Genomic DNA, 21,883 nt, shown 5'->3' with positions numbered 1-21,883 from the left:
CAGCACTCAAAGCACAACATGCTCCGGTAAACAAGACTTACTTTTAGAATAATGTTTAAATGTAAAATTACAGATTTATTTTTAAAGCCTGCAGTTAACATTGATTGCCTGCAGGTGGCAGAAGTGTCACAATGAGCTGAGATGTTTCTTACCTGGCCTGTAGGTGGCGCAGGTTAGACTGAAACTTCAGGGCTGAAATGATAAATCATTTAGGCTTTATATACTGTGGGATATTTCCAGCTATAACAATGCATCATCTTTTTTGTTTAATAGGTAATTATATATTTTTTATGTTAACTCTTCATCTGCAAATTAAGTAGTAATTTACTTAAAAATCCTTAAATTACATCTACTCCTTCTCCCTTGTTAAAAATCTATAAATATGCAAATATATTTGATTTCAGAAGTTTAACTGCAACTTCACTGTAAAGTCTGTTCTCAGTGTTTATGCTTCAAGTCTCCACATCACACTTGTGTATGTTGAATATTGGACCTGAATTGGCTTTATACTAGTTGTGATGTCACAAATCCTGCTCATAGGCCCACACCTTAAAATCTGATTTTCACTGAACACAGAGAAACTTTCCACTTTCAGCAGATGAGTGTGAAAATAGCCTTCTAGTGTCAAACTCTACACATACATCATTCTGCACAGTGAAGCTCAAACATCCAACTGAAGGAACAAGAAGAAAAACATTTTTCTGAGTGGAAGGGGACTTTAAATAAAGCAGATACTGCTGTGAGAAAATGTATATAATTTTTGTGAGTACCACAAACTGACTGTCTCCTCAGGTGTATCATAGGAATGTTATTCTTTAGCTCAGTGGTTCTCAAAGTGAGGTCCAGGTACCCTCAGAGGTCCTTGAGGGGGTTCCAGCAAAAAGGGGAATAATTTATTTTCACTATAATCCTTCCATAAATGACACAATGACAGAATGTATGACTATTTTGGCCATGGGTTTCATACACTTTCTGTAATAAAACACCTAAAAGCAAAAATCCTACCAGATGGGGGACCCTGGGACAAAATCTTATTAAATGGGGGTCCGTGGTCAAAATTGTGTCAGTTTAGGGGTCCTAGACGTGAAAAAGTGCTGCTTTAGCTGATCAAACGGCGCCATCTAGTGTCGGTGCTGCGTGCCTGCAAGTCTGCGCCGTTACTCCCATGAAGCACTCCCACTCTACGTAGCCTTTCAGCGGATCTGGGATCTGGGCCGACAGCAACTTTTTTTTTTTTTTTTTTTTTTGGGAGGCAGAAAAAACACGTAGCCACCCGGGTATGTTTGTAAACGGAGAGACACTGACTCTTGGCTGAAAGTAAAATAACATGTGAATAGTTTTGGTGATGAACGCTGATCTGCAGTGGACTGGTCAACTTTGGATGTTAGTGTAATTTTTTTTATCCAGCAGCTCTGTCCAAACAGAGCACAGAGGCACTGAGGGGGATCGGAATTTACCGGTGACAAGTCTGTGAGGGGGAAAAAAGAAAAAGAGGATCCACTCGTTACAACTTTTTTTTTTAAAACTCTGCTGTATTTTAATCACAGAGGAAATTGTAATCAAGAGTGAAAGCCTTGAGTCGATGAAAAGGATCCAGCCACAACTTTTACCCCCTTTGAGTTCTGCTTCAACTCTGAAGAACAGCACCAATCATGGCGAAAAAGTATGATTTCCTCTTCAAACTGTTACTCATCGGGGACAGCGGAGTGGGCAAAACATGTCTGATCATTCGCTTTGCTGAGGACAATTTCAACTCCACTTACATTTCAACCATCGGTACGTTGTTACAGAGTAATGTTTCCCTAATAGCCTGCGACATTTCTGCGCCAGCTTATGATTGGCTTCTCTGTTACTCGTGTAACTCGGGGATATGAGTAAGACAAATGTTTGTTGAATGCTGACATTTCATTCTTCCTCTATTTGATACGGGCCACTGTACAAACTGGTTTCTCAGACCGCTTTCATGCCTCAACTAGCCTGTGTTCTTTCACTTCTTCTTCCCCTTTTTCCCAAACTTTCTCTTATCTTTGCTTTTTTTCTTTTCTTTTTTTCTTATCCTCGTTGAATGTGAGTGCTGTCTCTTCCCTCTGACCCTCTCTCCCCCATCTCTCCCTCAGATCTCATTCTTCTCACTTGGCTCTCAGAAGGTCCACCCACCCTCATTCCTATCTCTTTTACCATCTCTACGTTTCCCAGAAGAATGGTTGGCTGTCTGGCATGCACAGTTTTGCACAGGACAACCCCCTTCTCTTCTGCCCCTTGCAATCTGTCTGTCTGTCTGTCTGTCTGTCTGTCCGTCTGTCTGTCAGCTTGTCCATCCAGCAGGAAACCCAGGCAAAAAACAAAACCCGAATACAGTGTGCAGAAGGAGTAGAGAGCACTGAGGGGTCACAGTGGAAATGATTATGAATCAGTCTCCACCCAGCTGAGAGTGACCTATATATGCTACTCAGCAATGTGTGTGTGCCTGGGTGGGTGTGTCTTTTGTTCATATCTGAGGTATTTAACTCTTTTTCCTGTCCTCTTGTCGTCTCCTAGGCATTGACTTTAAAGTTAAAACCATTGAGGTGGATGGAAAGAAAGTGAAACTACAAGTCTGGTAAGAGATGACAGTTCCTCTGACTTGTCTGGAAAGGCCTTGCTTTGTGATTTGATGAGGAAGATAACATTCACGTTAAAGGATGGGCTCACAGTTTTTCAAGTCTGTCTTAAAACAACAGTTAGGTGCCAGAATGAACATTGAAACACGTCCAAATTAGTCAAATCAAGCAGATATCTTTCAAGTGCCAAAGTCCCTTTTTTTTTTTTACTATACTACCACCGCAGCTCAACAGGAAAACACTGTCCAAGCAAACACAAAGAGGGAATTTTATGCGAAAGACACTGTAAATGTGAAAGTTATTCACTTGATATGACTCACTTAGACTCAGATAAACCTGTAAATACATTTTTTCATAAAATGACTGTGTGGACACACTCTGGATTTTGTCTTCTATCACTTACAATGAAAGCACATTTGAAGAAGATCTTTTAACAGCCAGTATGAACAGGAGGAATGATTACAGCGAGGAAAACCTCTTTCAGTGTCCATATGGACACCTGACTGTTGTTTTGGTGCTTGAAAAATTGAGCTCGTCCTTTAACTCATGTTCTTTTGCACTCTGCCTGCCAGAGAGGAAGGAGGAACCTCCCTCTTGTTCTCCAAATCAGCACTTTATGACAGGGTTTAATGTCCAGATATTCATTACACATGGCCACCACCCAGAGTCACTTCATGTCATATAAGAGTGACCTTTTTTCTCATGCTATACTGTCTTTTTAATTGATTTACATTAAAAGCATCTCAGACTTTCTTTAGACCACTTTTTTTTGTATTTTAAAGTCCATGCATCAGTGCACGTTTTTTTAGATTTGAATGTGTGTGCTTTGTGCAGGGACACAGCAGGGCAGGAGAGGTTCAAGACCATTACGACAGCCTACTACAGAGGAGCCATGGTGAGCACAGGACGCCTGCAGAACAAGCAGACTGGATAATCAGGCTGACATCATTGCTCCCTTTGTGCGCTCTGTGTACCTCTGACTGACTGCTTAAATCCCCCCTCTCTCTCTCTCTCTCTCTTTCTCTCTCTCTCTCTCTCTGTCAGGGCATCATCCTGGTGTACGACATCACAGATGAGAAGTCTTTCGAAAACATTCAGAACTGGATGAAGAGTATCAAAGAAGTGAGACTGTTTCCACTTAGCCACAGCAAAGATAATCAGGAAACACTTAAAAAGAGTGCTTAGTCAGTTGAATCCATATTAGTCATGAGTATGGGTCTTAACTCTCTGCAGTAACAAAGCTATTGGAATCAGTCATTGCATCACTGGTAAAAGAGACAGTTCACCCAAATCTGTTTTCCACATTTTCCCTTTTGCCCCACCAGCTTCTTTTTACAGAAGAAATTGTTCTAATGAAAACTAAACTATTTTAATTATCAGTAAACTTGCAGATTATTTTCTCGAGTAATTGATTGTTCTGTCCATAAATTGTCAGAAAATAGTGAAAAATGCCCGTTATAATTTCCCACAGCCTAAGGTGGTGTATTCAGATGTCTTGTTTGTGTGATCAGCAGTACAAAACCCAAAGAAAACCTCAACTCTCAGTATGACTAGATACCAAAAGGGGAACTCACCCTTTAACTGGAATAGTTTGTAGAAAGAAAATCATGACCTATTTTGTTTATCACTTTTTAGGAAATGTGAAAGTATTCATACACAGAATGCAAACTACATATTCAACTATGATACATTCTTACCAAAACTGAAAAAGTATGCAAACATCTGTATCACAGATCTTTATTATTATCTATTATTATTGTTTATTATGAAAATCTAGAATGTGTCAAAACAAATACAGATCCATTGTTATTGCCCAGCTACCCTGTATGGTTGTTACCCTATTTTTTTATTTAATTTTCTATTTATCCCCCACTGAGCAGCAGCTGTGATTATCTCTGAATCTCACTGGCTGTTCAGTTCAGACTTGATGTAAAGAAGTCTTCTCTGCCTCCCTTTGATCTCATCTTCTTAAATGTGCATTTCCGCGAAGCAAACATTCTTGTCTAAGTCCACGTGAACTCAGTTCAACTTGGCCTAATCAATTAATTGCATTCCTGTCTTTCTCAGAACGCATCAGCCGGGGTCAGTCAGATGTTGCTAGGAAATAAGTGCGACATCGAAGCAAAGCGGAAAGTTACCAAGGAGACAGGAGAAAAGGTGAGACGAGACAAACAGAAACTTAATTGTACTCTATTTATTGTATCATTTTTCATTTTGGAGTAGTAGTATGAAAGTAGTAGAGATAATTCAGTGAACAATGGTACCATTGTGGGCACTTTGTTGACTTTTTCCTACTATTTTAATATAAGAGGGAATGGTTATTTGTGGAAGGGAGCATGTATTACACATATTTTTGATGTACCAGCTTTGTATTTACTTAAGATAAGAAGCAGGATGTCTTTATTATACCTACCTTGTGTCTGTTGTTGACAGCTGGCAAAGGATCATGGCATCAGGTTCTTTGAGACCAGTGCAAAGTCCAGCATTAACGTTGAGGAGGTGAGCCGGAACGTAACCACTGAAAATAAAAACAGTGTTTTCATACCTCATTTAACTTTACCTGTAACCTTCTGGTAGTTATGTGTTAATATGCTACACATACTGCAGATCTTAACCTTCATTTCATCTCACTTTATCTCTGTCTGTAGTCGTTTCTGGCTTTGGCACGTGACATATTACAGAAGTCCAACAAGAAACCGGTAAGTCAGAAGACAATGACATATCATATGAATCAAAGTGAATCGTTTACTCCTTTATGGAGCTTTGTCGGCTCCTTAATGTACATGTCATGTTCTTTTTCTTTGTTTGACAGGGCCCCACAGGCAGAGAGGTGAAAATCACCAGCACTACAGAGAAAAAATCTTCCAAATGTGTTCTCCTCTAGATGTGACACCAGCCAGCACACCTATTGAGTCGCCATTAAAGTTAAAGAACACATCAGTATTACCGGGGAAAAATACAGCAAGTTTTCTGTCTCCATCTGGTGGGCTCAGATATCAAATACATACAGGTGCCAAATGTATGTTTTTATACCTACACTATCTGTATTCCAAATGTTTGTAGTGTGGTTCCCCAAAAAATGTATTTTGCCAGAAAAATAATTGATCCTCCTTTGATCTGAAATTTGACTGAGGTCATAGTTTATCATTCATCAAGCATTTTTTTCTGCCATGAAAATGTTGCAAAGTGGAGTGTTCAATGTCTCTAAAACTATGACACAGCATTTCATCAACTAGTCCCCTCCCTATAGTTCAGCTACACATTTTCTATTTCCACCCTGCACACTATTTCTCTGCCTTACAACCGCATTATCAACCGGAAACAGTGCTGTTCAGTGTTGTTTAAGAATTAGATCTGGGTATTTTTAATCTTTTTTTGGTCTGGGTAGAGTACAGTAGTGGTCTTTAAACAGTTCAGTGGTAGAAGAGGAGTTTGATGGAAAGTGTTTTGGTTCACCTACAACACAGCAGACTTCTGGTTGTAGTCTTGAACCCGAAATGTTTGTTTTGTTAGATGGTTTAAATACTGAGCAGAACTGGTTAACTGACTGTTTAAGAAGTCTCAAAACACCTTTTTTTAGCAGTGCACCTTCACTTTTGTCAGTTTACTGTTTTAAATCCAGTGATTTACAGACAAGTAGACATCTTATTCCTGCAGTGTCATATGAGACACATTTTTTCCCCACATGTGTAGTTTCACATAAATATCTTCCCCGGATGAGATGTTTAAATAGTATACATTACCATCAGAATCTATGCCATTAAATACGAAAGATTCTGACTATATATCATGAAAAGTTCCTGACCACATCCCATGACTAGCTGAAAACCTTCTCTTCACCCTAATAAATGCTGCATGGAGTTCAAGCTCGAAACAAACACTGGTGGTAAACAAGCCTGGTTTTAATAGATGAAGGGATTGAGAATGTGGATGATAGGAACAGAGATAAGTGCAATATGAGAAGATGAGTGGAGAGATGAAAGAATGATGGATAAAGCAAGTGAATGGACAGGATGTGAGAGCCTGGGAAGCAGCAGCGGTTACACGTCCCGCATTTTGAATTGATTTAGTGGGTCTTGCCTTTTATCTGAAGTGCCTGGTAATTCTCCCACTAAACACTGCCACACATTATCTATGTCAAACATGACAGTTTCCCTGTTGTAGCAATTTCCAGATCATTCAAAATTACTGTGATCATCTGCTCATCCGCTCATCTGCTCCTGACAGTCTTTTTTTTCTGCACAGACGTACTGTATTTTCCACATCTTGTCTTTCAAGTTTCTTTCACATTCTCTGTAGACCTGCCACAAGACTTTGTATGTAGTTTACAGACCTGATGCTTGCTGAATAAAAATTGAAAACAGTAAAAAAAAAAATAGTGCTTGTGTTGTAGTTTGAAACTTTTTGTTGGCACAATGAAAAAATCAGAGAATGTAGCTTGGATTATCTGGACAGTGTAGCTTGTAGACTTTGTAGTTTCCGCTTTGGGGGTCAATAAAGGATATCTATCTATCTAGCTTGGTTGAAACAATAACTTTGGGCTTCAGCCTTCACATTTGCAGTCATTTCCATAGTCTATTTTTGACATTTGACGCTATTTTTGTTTGTCTTTTATGCATTTATCTACTTTTTTGTGATTGTTCAGGTGCATTACTGTTGACAATTTTAAATCATAGTTTTTTTTCCAACTTAAAGATTGAAGTATGTTTATTTCACAGAGTTAAGCAGGAGGTGGCTTTGTGTCTCAAGGACACAGAAAGGAGACATGTCTACTAACAGACACACTGCTGGTTATTTTGTAGATAAAACCAGGCACCTATAGGACACTCGTTCCCTCTACTAGGACCCCATGTTGCCTTGTTTTTAACTACTGTCCTCCCAACACAACGGCCAGTATAGTTTGTTGTTTTGTTTTTTTTTTCTCACTGCTGCAGCAGCAGGAGCTGCAGCCTGTCGCTAGGCAACCGCCCCTCCTTCGCAGCATCAGCACCACGACGGTGTGCGCGCGCTCTGCCGCATCTTCAAGTTGCCTGCACGTTTTGCGTGCCTTGTCATCACGTATAGGGCAGGTTTCGGTTTGCAAACACGATACATTTCTTTCCAGAGTCGGAGCTCCGCCGAGGAACAGAAAAAAAACGCAGGAGCAGGAGAGGAAAGACAGGAGGGACAAATAAAAAGAAGAAAATCAAACTTGGACAAATTTAAATATGTTATCCTGGATATAGGTAGGCTATAGGATATGTTGTTATGTTCATGTGACGTCTGGTGGGAGGCTGTGAGGTAAACGTCCGGGATACATACACATACACAAACACACGGGCTGAACGGGATGCCCGCGTGACTGCAGGGAGGGAAGAGGCAGTGGAGGAGGAGGGGGGGGTGGGGGGGTCTAGGTGCGTGTGGACCACCGCAAAACCCCCGAGGTGGAGTTATCAAAGCTCGAACCCCGCGAGGAAAGATTCATCCCAGCCCGGCTGCTATTTTTGGTGCAGTTTGAAAATCGATGGAAGATATTTATTTCCTGTTCATGTCGAGGTAATTAGTCTCGCTTCCCGAACGAACTGATCTGATCTTGGGCTTTGATCCCCACACCGTCTTTTCTTCCGTGACAGCATGAGGACCTAACAGAAGGTCGCGAGAGGGGAGCGCGCATGTTCGGATGATGCTCTTCCTGACCGGACACGCGAACTGACCGGCTCGTATCATCTCTGCTGGGTTTGAAACAAACGAGTCATCAGCTGTTTTATTCGGGATGCTTTAGAATTTGCGGCCTGCTCGGGTCTCGAGTTACCGCAATGCCACTGGCGAGAGGAGGGAGAGGAGGGAGCAGAAAAAAGGAAATGAGTATAACAAAAATGTACAGTTTGCTAAAAACTAGCCCAGTTTTTGTGCTTGTGTTTTAATCAGGAAACGACTGAGCAGGAGAATGGTATAGACTGCTATAGTATTGGCTATAATGGCCTGTGAACTGCATTGGGTGAAAGAGACACTGTATTGACTGAAGCAGTCTTTGTATCATGGCTGAAATGTCAAATGAGGTGAGTACGGTGGCTGTGAGTGTGTAGTGGCTGCTCAATTCTCAACTTTCTGCTGACAAAGTTCTTGGACTCACTGACGGGACTATAGTGCACACCATGGGGCATTGCGCAGAAACTATGGCACCTGCCAGTGGAGAGCTTGGTGCATAATTGTGACAGAGTGGAGCTCTCATGCCAGAATTTATGTCTCTCCCTCTTCTACTCTCCTCTGCATCTACCAACACAGCTGAACTTTGTTTTATGATCCCAGAGTAAGCGTCAAACCTCCTTCCTCCAAACACAGAAGAGCCTAACATGCCTTCGCCGTCAGACTCCAGCAGCGTGGTTTCAGCCTCGGGGTCTCGAGGCTGGTCAGACAGCCGCCGTGGCATGTCAGGCCGGGGGCCTGGTGGTGCACGGCTGCTCCTGTACCTGGGGCTGTGCCACCTGGGCCTGGGGGCCATGGTCCTGGCCTTCTCTTTCACCAGCATGGCCTTCACCTCCTCAGCACGCGTGAGGCAGTCCTGCCCGTTTTGGGCTGGATTCTTTGTAAGTATGAAATTGACTGACAACAACATACACTATTAACAATATAACAACAGAGATCTTAAATTGTGTGTTGTCTTGTGCATGTGTACTCTGTTTCCAGGTGGTGGCATCAGGGATCGTTGGAATAATCTCATGGAGGAGACCTTTAACGCTGGTGGTGTGTATATTTTCATCTGATGCTTACTATCCTTTAAATGTCAAACAGTGTGACATGGAGCAAGACTGGATTAGCAAAAAGGCAAGCAGGGCCCCAAGACATACAGGGGCCCTCCAAAAGCCAGAGGTTCACTTTGTGTCAACCACTGAATTTTTTTTTTGGAACATACACAACTAGCATGATACAAACTCAAGTGAAAGCTTGAGAAAATCCCACCACAAGGTCAATTTAGTTACCATTCATCATATCATAAAGTCTTCATGAGCAGATGGAGTTTGCCCAGTTAGATTTTAAATTTTCTTATTTTTTGGAGCACTTTAAGGACTTATTGTCCATGTGGGCTTCAAATCTGAGGTTCAGAGTTCATTCTTGACATGGGAAACAGCAGTTGAAAACTGATAGGGCCTTAAAATGGTTCTTATATTATTTCCTAATTTTGGAGCACTTTTTAGATGGGACCTCTGTGTAGTTGTAAAACACATTTTTTAATATTATTTTTACATATTCTGTAAACTTACTACAAACTAGCATAAGTCAGACAAAGTAAAACTGAGTGTGTGTGTCTGTCTCCTAGTGGGTTAATCTGGCCATGCCACGAAGGGAAAAAAAGTTTGTAGTTTTTTGTCCATCCAAAAACTAAATTAGGTATTTTCACTTATTAGTACCTCCTCTCTGATCTAAAGAATACGTATCAGTGAAACTGACTGTAGTCTTTGTTTGGGAGAATACAACTCTCAGTTCTCCATGTCACATGTCTCGTCACCCTGCTCTGAATCAAACCTTGGCTCTGTGCTCCTCCACAGGTGTCACTGTTCATGCTGCTGTCTGCAGTATGTGTTATCCTCAGTCTGGCCGGCTCAATGCTCTCCTGTCAGAATGCACAGATGGTCAAGTCTATGCTCACCTGCCAGGTACACAACGTTATGCAAGTGTTGTCTTCTGCCTCATGCTGAAACGCCCTTCAAGCCAGATGCATGGGGGATGTGCTAGGAATAGTTTTGTTAAAAGGATATGTTTTTAGTGTACAGATGAGTAATTTACACCAGTTCTCTGTGTTTGGGAATGTGTGTAGGTGGAGGATAAACACTGTGTGTGTTGTGCACCCAGTCACTCTTGCTCCATCACAGAGGAGGAGACCCTAGTGCTCTACCCGAATACTGATTGCCACTCAGTCAGACGTCAGCTGAAGGTGGGTAGAACATTATCTATACTGGAGACCCAATTTGAACATAAAATTTTACTTATTCCTACAACTTAGTCAAAAAAAAAATGCCTATACGTAGTCGTAGAATTTTGAGTTTTCTGAATGCATATTGCTCTACAGGACCTTTTGTTCAGTGCATGTGGTCTCAGCATTCTTTCCACCATCATCTGCACTCTGTCCACTGTGACCTGCAGTATCCACATATTCTCCTTGGACCTTGTGCACCTGGTGAGCAAAGACACAGCACATTCTACATTTCATTTACAAATGAAAAGTACTCAGCAAAAGAACCACACTTCTGCCTTAAGCTAAAAATGTTGTACCCCTATTCCCCTCTGTTGTATGATATTGATGTGTCTCCTCTCCCCGCCTAGTTGGCACCACATCGCTCTCGCTCCGTCAACCCAGAATGCACTACTCCTCAGGACGCCTTCCTGACCAACATCATGGACTTTGAGGAGTTTGTTCCACCCATCCCTCCGCCCCCCTACTATCCTCCTGAGTACACCTGCAGCTCTGAGACAGACGCTCAGAGGTACCAAAAGCTGAAAAACAAGCACTTTATATGTATTATCATACATCCACATCCTGGAAAACACTTGTGCAGTATGTGACAATCATGCACTTGCATCATCAGAATATGGACACTTTTGACAGAACTGACTTCGATGTTTTTGTATTTACTCGTAGCATCACCTATAATGGCTCCATGGAGAGCCCTGTTCCTCTCTACCCCACTGATTGCCCTCCTCCTTATGAAGCTGTGATGGGACAAAGAGCTGTCAGCCAGGTGAGCATGAGTATAGATGTAATGGTGTGTGTCTGTGTCTGAGTGCTTGTGTGTTAGTGTGATGTATCTGGTGACCATGCTGATCCTTGTCTACTGTGACTGTCAAGGCAACAATGTTTGACCCCCATGGCACTGAGCTGTCTGGAGAGAGAGGAACGTCCATTGCCTTCAGCGGAGAGGGTGAGAAAACATCACATGTTTTTACAGATCCACTTGTGCTTGATGAAAGAAGTAGTGTTATTATGGTTTTGTAGTTTAAAAAAAGCTGTTGGTACTACCAATGATTTGTTAAGCACTATAATCAATTACTTTATCAACCGAAAATCCAGTCAGTGCTGTGTTTCTCTTTTTTATCCTGTAAAATTAACACTTTTTTGGGTATTGGACTGTTGGTCAGACAAAATGAGCATTTTTAAGACATCATCTTAGATCTTGGAGATTATGATGACTGTATTTTAGAAATTTCTTACATTTTATAGACCAAATAGTGAATCAGTTAATCAAAAAAATAATAAACAGAATCATTGATGATGAAAATAACCGTTGAATGTGAGACTGAATGTAGATGATGACATTTATTTGCTACAATGTTTAAATTTGAAATACCAATAATGCCCCCAATCTCAATCCAAACTGTGAAAAATGCTCATTTTAAAAAGGTAAACATCATGTTGGAAGGACATTTGGAGATTTTGTTGTGCTTTTGGGCACTGTGACAAAGTCTAAACTCATTTTCTGTATTAGATTAGACAATAGTTTAAATTCTATCTATATTTTAAGATGTGTTAATAAAAAGAATGAAATGTTGCTCATCTAAAAGACATGTCTTCATGAGTTTAAAATGAGCATTAAAAGTTAATTAAAGTAAGTTATGGCGTACTTTAAGGGGATAGACAAAATTAAGTAAAATAAAAAAATAAGAAGAAGAAACACAACATTTTATCTTTCAAACTTTGCTGTAAGTTTCAGATAACAATGTTCTACTTAAAGTTTGGCCTTGATAATGAAGAATTACCATTTTATTTCTTTAGTGTCCATGGACAGTGGCTCTCTGCTGATGTCAGAGATCGTGGACATCCCCGATGATTCCTCCCCTTCCGAGGACTCCTGTCTGATGGAGGTGGGAGTGAGGCCCCAGGGAGAGAAGTACAACAGGTCTGCTGGTGAGGGGGGAGAAATGGGAGATGGAGGGGAGTACATCAGCTTCCGTGGTCCCCCGTCCCAAACACCAGAGAGTCCACTGGCAGGAGGACCCAGAGCCAGGCGCTTTCTCAGAGGAGAGAGGTCCAACTCCTGCTCTTCACCCAGCACAGCTACCACCACATACAGGTGAGGACAAACATACATAGTGCCACATAATATTGTAAGGTCTCAAATTTTCAATATAACAAGGGAGAAGTGTTCTATATCCACAAACAGAAATATTATTTTGTGCTCTCCCGTTTTGTCCTTCAGGTCTCCAGTATTGCGTCGCCAGGCCATGCTAGCTAGTAGCTGCTCCCAGCTGGAAGCAATAGGGGGCTCCACCTCTCAACAGCGATCCTCCATCCCAGAGATTCGAATTCGCCCTTCCACTCCTTCACGCCAAGGAGCTGGCCTCGACTCCTCTGCTCCCCCCACTTCATCCTCCTCAGCTGCCAGTGAGCAGGCTGGTGGTCAGGGTAACGGGCCGGCCCTCCCACGTCAACCTTTGTACCTTCGACGAAGGGCTGGAAAGAGTGAGAAAGATGGAGAGAATGTGAGAAGGGATAGCGAAGGGTTCCTACGCCTCGTGAGGTCACACAGTGAGCCAGGCCTCGGCTCCTCCACTGATACAAGTAATTAGGACCCCAACATGAAAACATGTCTTACCTTACTATTTCTGCTTTCATAACTTCTTATTGTGTCTCCTCTTCTTCAGTTGACTTTGGCTCAGGAGGCAGCAAGGCATCTACAGACACGGGTAAGACTTGTTATCTAAAGGGCTTTAAGATGTTATTCTCTCATCTCTCAATGGTCTAAAACGTTCAGGGTTTAAATCTTGCTCACAGCCTTTGTTGCTTGTTGCCATTGCCTCTTTCTTCTCTTGTGTCTCTTGTCAGATTTGACTGTCTAATTGGGCATGAAGCCCAAAAGAAAACACTTCTAAGTTGTTTTTAGAAGATACAATTCAACAAATGTGCAGTTAATGGCCATCATTTATCAAACTGTGTTAGACACTAGAGCAGATTTAAGCACCAGCGGAGACATGCAAATCTGTCTACATGTGCATGTGATTTATGAAACTGCTCGACAACTTCTAAATTAGCCATGATTTGATTCCATTGATAAATTAGATTACGTTGTGTGGGAAAATGATGTGCTTCACCAGTTCATTTTGTTTTTCAAATGATACACCCTGATTTCTAAAGGATTACACAGCAATGTCTGAATATAGTACCTCACATGCAGCATATCATGAAACAGCAAAATATCTTCCACGGTTACTGGACTTAACTGCAGGAGTCACCCTACATGAACCTTCTTCTTTGAGACTTTAAGTAGCATGAGATATGCTGTTTAATTTATTACATTTTAAAACTTAAAAAATATATTCCCTTATTCTTTGTTGCAGAGTATGAGGACAGTCTTGCAAGTAACAAGTCAAACAGTGTTTTACACACTGCGGAAAATGTAAACTTCTTTGAAATGGCTTGTTATTTTGGCCGGGGTTCTCCCTAAAGTTAGATTTGAGCATCAATATCTGTCAATAAAAAAATAGAAAATATGCAAATTGATTTCTCATATTCTTCTAGTTTTTTTACTCACCTCTCCATTAGACCAACTTTGGGTCATAACAGTATTAAAACTTGACAAATGAGCCCAAAATCTTTCTTTTTTTTTCTGACTCCATCTCCCAAAGGTCCATCCTCTGAGGCTTATCTGCTGCCCCGCACCTCTCTGCCTCCTGCTGCAGCTTTGCCAAGGAAAGAAAACATGAAATCAGATGCTACCGGGGTGCAGGTTCCCTCCAAACCTCCACCCACCTCCCCAATGCGTTTACCTAAAGATTGCCACCGTTCCCTTGGGGACCTTAAGGTTAGTCTGAAAATTGTTGATAAATGATACAGGAAGAATAAACACTAAAATATAAAATAGTACGGTATGTGACTTTTGTTTGTTTGACTTATTCCTTCTTTATCTTTACTGATTTTTTTCTGTCCTTCAGGTGACTCGTGTTCTGATGGCTCGCTTCTTGCAGCGCTCTAAACGCAACCTTGCGCCCTCCTCCGAGCATGTTGGGGGCACAATACCGGGGCCTAAAAGGAGGAGTGGTGCTGAGGGTGCTGCCACCAACCACCTGCCCTTGGAACAAGTATGACAATAAATTCTCTTAACTTAACTAATCTTAACTAATTTTATTTATTCTCTCTTAGATTTAAAATATTATTTCACATCTCCTCTTACACCAAACTATATGTCCAGATCACTACATCAGTCATTTGTGTAAATTTCTGCTTGATAAAATCATCTTTAGGTTTTGCGGACCCCTTGGAGTACCAGCCGAGGACCCCCCAACCATCATTCCCATCACCCTCATCACCGTGGACACCACCATTCCCATAGTGACAGTCGACACAACCGGCATCACAGCAGCCGGGCCCCAGAGGGGATCCACCTGCGCAGCTGTGGAGATTTAAGCTCCTCCTCCTCAGTGTCACTACTGCGATTAGTGACGCCTCATCTGCCACATGGGTCATCAGGAGCTCTCTACTCAGAGTCTGCACTGTGAGGAGGAGAGGAAAATGAAAGAGGGATGGAGGAAGAAAATAAGGCGCAAGCAAGAGCTTGTAAGGAAAAAGGCAGGTTAATGATAAGGATTTAGTTTAGCGGAGTCATCTAGCACTGAAATTTTGAAAGTCTTCCCTCCTTTTTCTCTTTGTCAACTCAGTTTCCTGAAGCCTTATGGCCTTATTCAGTGGTGCTCTTCATCACTCTGAACATCAAGCCAGAGTTCACTCTTACTTCACTGTTCATCAGTAGTGAGATGGTAACTAGATGTTTATTTCTAGCCAGAGACCAACGTACCAGAAGCATCGACACTGCTTTATTCTTCACTCCGTCCCTCACAGTCCTCATCTGGAAACATCTTTTCCTCAAGACTGGAGACAGAACTCTTCTAGCATTCATGCTACAACAACCACTTAGTGTACATTCAGTCTATTACATAATAATGGGTTGCAATATGCTTCTGGCCCTTTTGTAAATTGCTATTCATCCACAGGATGGCTCAGGTGGAGTGATCATGAAAATCCCTTATTTTGTCTTCCATTAAAAAAAAAAAAAATCATAATAGACTATCCACACATAGCTAGCTGAGTATAATGTAAGATAAACAGATGGGGGTGTATATGAGGACAAATGCTTTCACATGGAAAACCCTTTACTGAGTTTTGTCTTTTTTCTTCTTGCAATTGAAATGATGACTTTCTCCACGCCTTTGTCCACCTCCACATTGGCCTTCAATGAAAGGCAGCCAGCATTTCTAACACTGACATTAATGCACGCCACAGACACATGCTCAGCCTTTTGAAATGTATTCTCTGTGGGTGGCCTCCGATGGTTTGATTTGCGTATGTATGCATGTTTTGCTGCAGCCTCCCGAATACAGCAGGAAATCTTGTGCATTAGATCCTGACCGTCTGTGTAACTAAGTAACATGTCCTCAGAATGTCTTAATCTGCATGTTTTGACAATGCTTCTTACTTTTTTTCTCTTGCACCCAAGACTTATGATAATAGCCATTTGAAATGTGTTTGTGTTAAAAGATAGATGAAAGGGAAGGTCAGAGTCAAAGATAGGCAGCATTCCCAAAGTTTTCTACCAGATGGCTCCAAACATGCCTCTGCATCCTAATTTGATTTTAATAGGGTTTGAAAATGCTTCATGTGTGCAGGCATATCTGTGACATCGGCTAAAGCAGCCTGATCCTGTATGATAAATAGGTGTAAATTGCACTGTGACTCTGATGACATGAAGAGTCTCTCGCCATAAATGTACAGACTTAGTTGTTATGAGGTCAGGCTTCACATTATGTGTTGGCAGCAGTTGTGGGAGGGTGGTTAAATGAAAAAAAAAAAAAGCCTCAGGCTGCTGACACTCTGGTGATAGTGAACATTATAGGTCTGGCAGCTCTGGATATGGGATTTTGAAGCGTATAAATATATGTGTGTGTCAGATTGGAGTTTTTTTCTTTGGAAAGTCTTTTTGATGTGCTCACCAAGTGATGATTATTGGCTCCATATTGGTAAAGGCACATTTTGGATACACTCATATGTAACTAATTTTAAAGATTTACACACATACACACTTAGCCTGCACACAGATACAGGCACACTCATACACCCCCTTATTAAGGCACTAAGTTTCTACCTCCTGTCTTGCATTATTTATTTGAAGAAATGTATATCTGTATGGCAGGCTTAACAGGATACAGCCTTGAAACCTGAATAATAAATGTATCTAAATATGACACCTATTCCAGATTTTAAATGCAGTGTCAATGGCAAAACTTTCAATGCAAGTTATGTATTTCAACATATGAAATAAATGATAGACATAAAATAAAAATACCTATGCTGATGTTTTGTACATATTATAAAGGGCAAAATTACAGACTATAACGAAAGGTTGGTATTATTTTTCTTTTTCTCTGTTCCTTTTTTTTCTACTTTTATCAGTGAAACTACAATTATAGTAGCTGAGGCTCATTCATAGGTTCACTAATCTCCCCACTCCACTCAAACCCCGCCTCTTTTTAAATCCTATTGGTCAACCAGTGTGAAAGCCCATCCTGGTTCGATGCGGCCGACCAATGAAAATGCTCAATGTCAAATGGAGCCTTCCGAAGCCACGCCCACATGCACCACTCGCAAGGGACGTTGGGAACCTTAGTCCTGCTGCCATGTAATAAAACGGACAGCGGCGTGACTGCGAACTACAATCAGCACATCCTGGATTCAGGAGACGTTCACAGACTTTAAGTTTGACAGCAAGTCGCAAAAACAGAAGAGAGACGATTTCGCCATATTATACTAAATAGTTTAGGATAAGCGGACAGTATAATTATGGTAAGTAAAGGCATGTGTGTGAATAAAAAATATTTATATTTGGTGTGCTATAGCTAGCGTTGATAACAGACTGGATGTGGGAAATTAATGTAAGCTAACGTCAGCCAACGCTCCTTTTCATGACAGGGGAACTTGTGCGATAATAATAGTGTTTCACCTTTCTTAATCCTTGCTCCTCTTTGCTAACTGTAACTGTTACCTGTTACAGTCAAACAAGTTTAATCAGCTAGTTTCCGGTTTGGTCGGGACACTCGGACGGTTGTTATGGGAATGAGACGCCTGCTAAGCTTGCTCATTAATGCTCAAAGAATGGTCAGGACCGTGTTCTTTACCGTCCCTCCGTTTAAGTTTAAAAATAGTACATCTCTACTTTGCACGTCGTCTTTCCAGGGTGATAGCATTTGCAACGGGACGCACGGTGGAAAGGCGCTGCAGTCAGACGCTCAGCTGTTTGAAGCCCAGTTTGACGAGCTAGTGGCGGAGCTGACAGAGAGAGACCTCACGGATCATGTGCTAGCTGATGCCTTGAACAGGTTGAGAGAGGTATGTTGTCTTGTCTCTTGCAGTCATGTCATGGGCTGTTTCGGCCACTTAAAGTGAATCGTCCCTCCCATCTTTTTTTCCCCCCACCTCAGGTTTTGGTGTACAATGCTCCTGGAGGCAAGAGGAACAGAGGCCTGTCTGTGATTGGCTCATTGCGGGAGCTTCTGCCACCCGCTCAGCTCACCCAGGACACCGTACAGCGGGCTCTGTTGGTTGGCTGGTGCATTGAATTGGTGAGTTATGATATGTCATGGCTTGTGAAAGGATAAGTCTGGAAATATTATTGTCATAAATCTCATTAAAAAGACCAAAAAGGAGTTGTGAATTTATCCTATAAACAAGTTTTGTCTGTATGTCCAAAGTCTGGTGTAGCCTTTTCCTCCATAGACCTGCATTACTGTCCAAAAATAATTAAAAACTCAGCCACGCTGTTGCAATAGACGAATGATCCTTCATTACAGTGAAAAGAGGTCTTGTAGCTTAAGCACAAGAAAGAGATCTGGCTTCATAAAATTAGGTTGTTATGTGCAGCCTAACACAATGCTAAAACTTCAGACAAGGAAAGGCTCAGAGTGACTGTTGTGAAGACATCAGTTCACACTTAGAAAAGATGTCACACTCCATGTGCTATGTGTTACAGCTGCGTCTCTTGTGTTGTTTGTAGCTTCAGGCATTTTTCCTCGTGGCTGATGATATTATGGATGCATCTGTGACTCGGAGAGGACAACCCTGCTGGTACAAGAAGGTGAGACTTGACATATTCCAAATCGCTTTTTTTGTAGTGTGGTAAATAATTTTTCACTTGTTAATGGTGTTACTCAGTGTCTCATGTAAATCTTGTCTGTTTGTCTTAAAGGATGGAATAGGTCTGGATGCCATCAATGATGGGTTTCTCTTGGAAGGGTCAATCTACAGACTACTTCGCAGACACTGCAGGGATCAGCCCTACTATGTCCACCTACTTGAGCTATTTACTGAGGTACTATAGATTTGATTTGAAGAAAAAGACACACACACTCATACACACATACAGTATTCTTATTGTAACTCTGTTTATTTCAGACATCTTTCCAGACAGAGCTCGGCCAAGCTCTGGACCTCATGACGGCTCCACCTGGTCAGATTGACCTCAATAGATTCACCATGGAGAGGTAAGGAAGCAAGGGCATGAAGAGAAAAGGGAGGCACCTCATACACAGTTGTAAAATTAAATCTATAAAGTAATTTTACAGAGAAAAATGTTGTTTACATTTACATTTCTATCTTTGTCTTACAGGTATAAAGCTATTGTAAAATATAAGACTGCCTTCTACTCCTTTTACCTCCCAGTGGCAGCAGCAATGTACATGGTGAGTGTGTTTATATCATAAATTTGAACACATAACAGTAGGAACTGATAGGCATCATGGTGGTGATAACACTAAAAGGTTGGCAGCATGCATAAATACATGCTGCCAGTGCTGTAAATGTGCAGCCTTTACAGCTGGGACAGTCTTGACAGGGAAAATAAAATATACTCTTCCTTAAAATGATTTTATCATATCTTTGTAGGCTGGAATTGTGAGTGAAGAAGAACACAATAATGCCAAACACATCTTACTTGAGATGGGAGAGTTCTTCCAAATACAGGTAATTACTTTTACTCGTCAACAACGATCTTATTCAAATTCTGCACATATTGAATAATATGTTGCAGGCGACATTGTGTCGAACAGTGTTAATAATCACCAAGTGTATTTCATTTACAGGATGATTACCTAGACTGTTACGGAGACCCTGCTGTGACTGGAAAGATTGGTACAGACATCCAGGATAACAAATGCAGCTGGCTGGTAGTGACGGCCATGGAAGTCATGACTCCTGAACAGAGAGTGGAGCTGGAGGTGGGACTTCATATAACAAGCCTTTCAATTTGAATACCTCAAATATGTACTGATATTATGTGGCTGTAAACCATGTGCAGAGAGATATGCAAGGATTCTTTGGCTGGAGGGCATTTATACAAGAAATTAAAGAAGTGTGGTATTACAATGTACTGTATATTTACAAGTAAGGGCTGCAACTAATGGTTATCTTCATTATTTATTAATCTGATGATTATTTTCTTAATTTATTGATTAGTTGTTTGGTCTGTAAAATGTCAGAAAACTGTGAAAAATGTCAATCACAATTTCCCAAAGGCCAACGTGACGTCCTCAATTGTTTTCTTTTGTTCCGACCAGCAGTTCACAACCCAAACATATTCAGTTTAATCTCATAGAGGAATATAGAAACTGGCATTTTTTCATAAAAAATTAATCAAACGATAAATCGGTTGTCAAAAGACTTGCTGATTAATTTTCTGTTAACGAAAGAATTAATGAATCATTGCAGCTCTATTTAAAATGCAGGTTTTATGCACTGTTTCCTTCACAAAATGTCAGAGGCATAGAAGCATAAAAAATTGCATGCTTTGCATAATTAATTATATACAATTGTAGTGCCACACATTTAAAATTGAGCATTGGCCCAATGACACGTTCTCTGATAAATAAATATCAATGCTAATGCTTTGGATTTAATTAAGGCATCGGATAAATGTGTGTTGGGTTTTGTTTGTTTGTTTTTTACCACATTAAGAAATTGTGGTGGTTGTACACAAGAGTTTAGCCAAAGTGGTTCTTGATGTGACATTAACTAACCATACATTTTTCTGGTGTGTTATTGGCTGTTTTTCTTTTAAAAGAGAGAATTAGTGTTGATGGTCAATCACATTTTCCCGATATTGAATACTTTTTCTACTATATTTTTACCTAAAACATCATTCAATAATACAAACAAAAGTGCAAATGTAATCAAGACTTTGCATCAATAGAAACTTTGCTATTCATCACCCCAGAAAAAAATTGCTTCTGAGAACAATCAAACTGTATTTGCTGCCCTTTTATTTATGGTTCTTATCCTTCTGTCTCCTCAATGTTTGTGGAGGCTTCTAGTCTCACCTTTTTTTTTTTTTTAAAAGGTGCTACAGTCACTTGCTAGTACATTAGTCAAAGTTCATTTCATTTTTTAATCTCCTCCTCAGGCATGTTACGGACGCCATGATGATGCCAGTGTGGAAAAGGTCAAAGCTCTGTACAACACCCTGCAAATGCCAACACTGTACCACAACTATGAAGATGAGAGCTACCAGCGGCTACAGAAGCTCATCGCATGTCACGCTCAAAACCTTCCTCACTCAGTTTTCCTCAACTTTGCCAAGAAAATCTACAAGAGGAACAAGTGAGAAAGAATGATGGTCTCTGGAAGTTATATAAACTGTGTCAGGTACATCAGCCCGGTCCCCCTTTTGACTCTTGTCATGATGCACAGATTAACTTTAGGAGTGGGACGAGGCTCTGACTACAGCAGCATGGCCCGAACACGACTGTGATATTTAGAAATCCTGCAGGCAGTTTTGTTTTTACTTTTCAGTGATTCGTAAATATTTGGTTGTGAATGTTATCGAATAGTCTGTCTTTTGCTCCTTGTTATCTATTTATTGAACCTAGCGCATTATGTACAGTCTCTCCACTCATTTCTCTACTGAGGAGGAATGATGTCGTTATGGATTACACACACGGATTGTTTTAAATAGCTCACTTTGTTAAAAGAATGTATGGCAGGATGAGGCTACAAATGAAATTGTCGAACTAGTTTTGATCATGTAGGAATAGATTTATTAATTGATTAGGGGCCAAAAAGGACAGTGCATGTATGACGTAAGATGCATCCAGGCACAGGACAGAACATAGGCTTTCTTAATTCCATATATTTTTATATTGCTGCTATAAAGTCTGTACTGGCCTGAATTTTAATAAAAAAAAATACATGACTAGTATTTTGTGTGTCTCTGTTTCATCCTCTTGATATCTAGTTGTTTTTGTGTAGCTTCTGTTTGAGGTTTAGGTTAAGT

The 21,883-nt window shown here is 40.8% G+C and overlaps 3 protein-coding genes across 3 annotated transcripts; all 3 read left to right on the top strand.

Moving 5' to 3' along the window:
• The first annotated feature begins 1,200 nt into the window (after positions 1–1,200).
• rab13 (RAB13, member RAS oncogene family) lies at positions 1,201–6,976 on the top strand. The gene is made up of 8 exons (XM_067601424.1): positions 1,201–1,776; positions 2,539–2,599; positions 3,435–3,495; positions 3,645–3,722; positions 4,668–4,757; positions 5,034–5,099; positions 5,249–5,299; positions 5,413–6,976. Exons 1-8 carry the CDS (start codon positions 1,653–1,655, stop codon positions 5,482–5,484), a joined length of 603 nt encoding a protein of 200 aa, XP_067457525.1. The 5' UTR covers positions 1,201–1,652; the 3' UTR covers positions 5,485–6,976.
• A 1,019-nt stretch (positions 6,977–7,995) lies between these two features.
• Positions 7,996–16,808, top strand: fam189b (family with sequence similarity 189 member B). Its single transcript, XM_067601423.1, has 14 exons — positions 7,996–9,166; positions 9,267–9,323; positions 10,127–10,234; positions 10,396–10,512; positions 10,648–10,755; positions 10,902–11,062; positions 11,218–11,317; positions 11,425–11,497; positions 12,349–12,646; positions 12,773–13,134; positions 13,218–13,259; positions 14,199–14,374; positions 14,505–14,651; positions 14,814–16,808. Exons 1-14 carry the CDS (start codon positions 8,933–8,935, stop codon positions 15,066–15,068), a joined length of 2,238 nt encoding a protein of 745 aa, XP_067457524.1. The 5' UTR covers positions 7,996–8,932; the 3' UTR covers positions 15,069–16,808.
• A 437-nt stretch (positions 16,809–17,245) lies between these two features.
• fdps (farnesyl diphosphate synthase (farnesyl pyrophosphate synthetase, dimethylallyltranstransferase, geranyltranstransferase)) lies at positions 17,246–21,808 on the top strand. The gene is made up of 10 exons (XM_067601419.1): positions 17,246–17,406; positions 17,797–17,949; positions 18,042–18,182; positions 18,614–18,694; positions 18,806–18,928; positions 19,012–19,100; positions 19,226–19,298; positions 19,501–19,578; positions 19,698–19,832; positions 21,014–21,808. Exons 1-10 carry the CDS (start codon positions 17,404–17,406, stop codon positions 21,212–21,214), a joined length of 1,077 nt encoding a protein of 358 aa, XP_067457520.1. The 5' UTR covers positions 17,246–17,403; the 3' UTR covers positions 21,215–21,808.
• Positions 21,809–21,883: the final 75 nt, after the last annotated feature.

This window comes from Thunnus thynnus, chromosome 10, assembly GCF_963924715.1.
Source record: "Thunnus thynnus chromosome 10, fThuThy2.1, whole genome shotgun sequence".
Taxonomy (NCBI): Eukaryota; Metazoa; Chordata; class Actinopteri; order Scombriformes; family Scombridae; genus Thunnus; species Thunnus thynnus.
The sequence above is the reverse complement of the archived record's forward strand: the minus strand, read 5'-3'. Positions and strand labels throughout refer to the sequence as shown.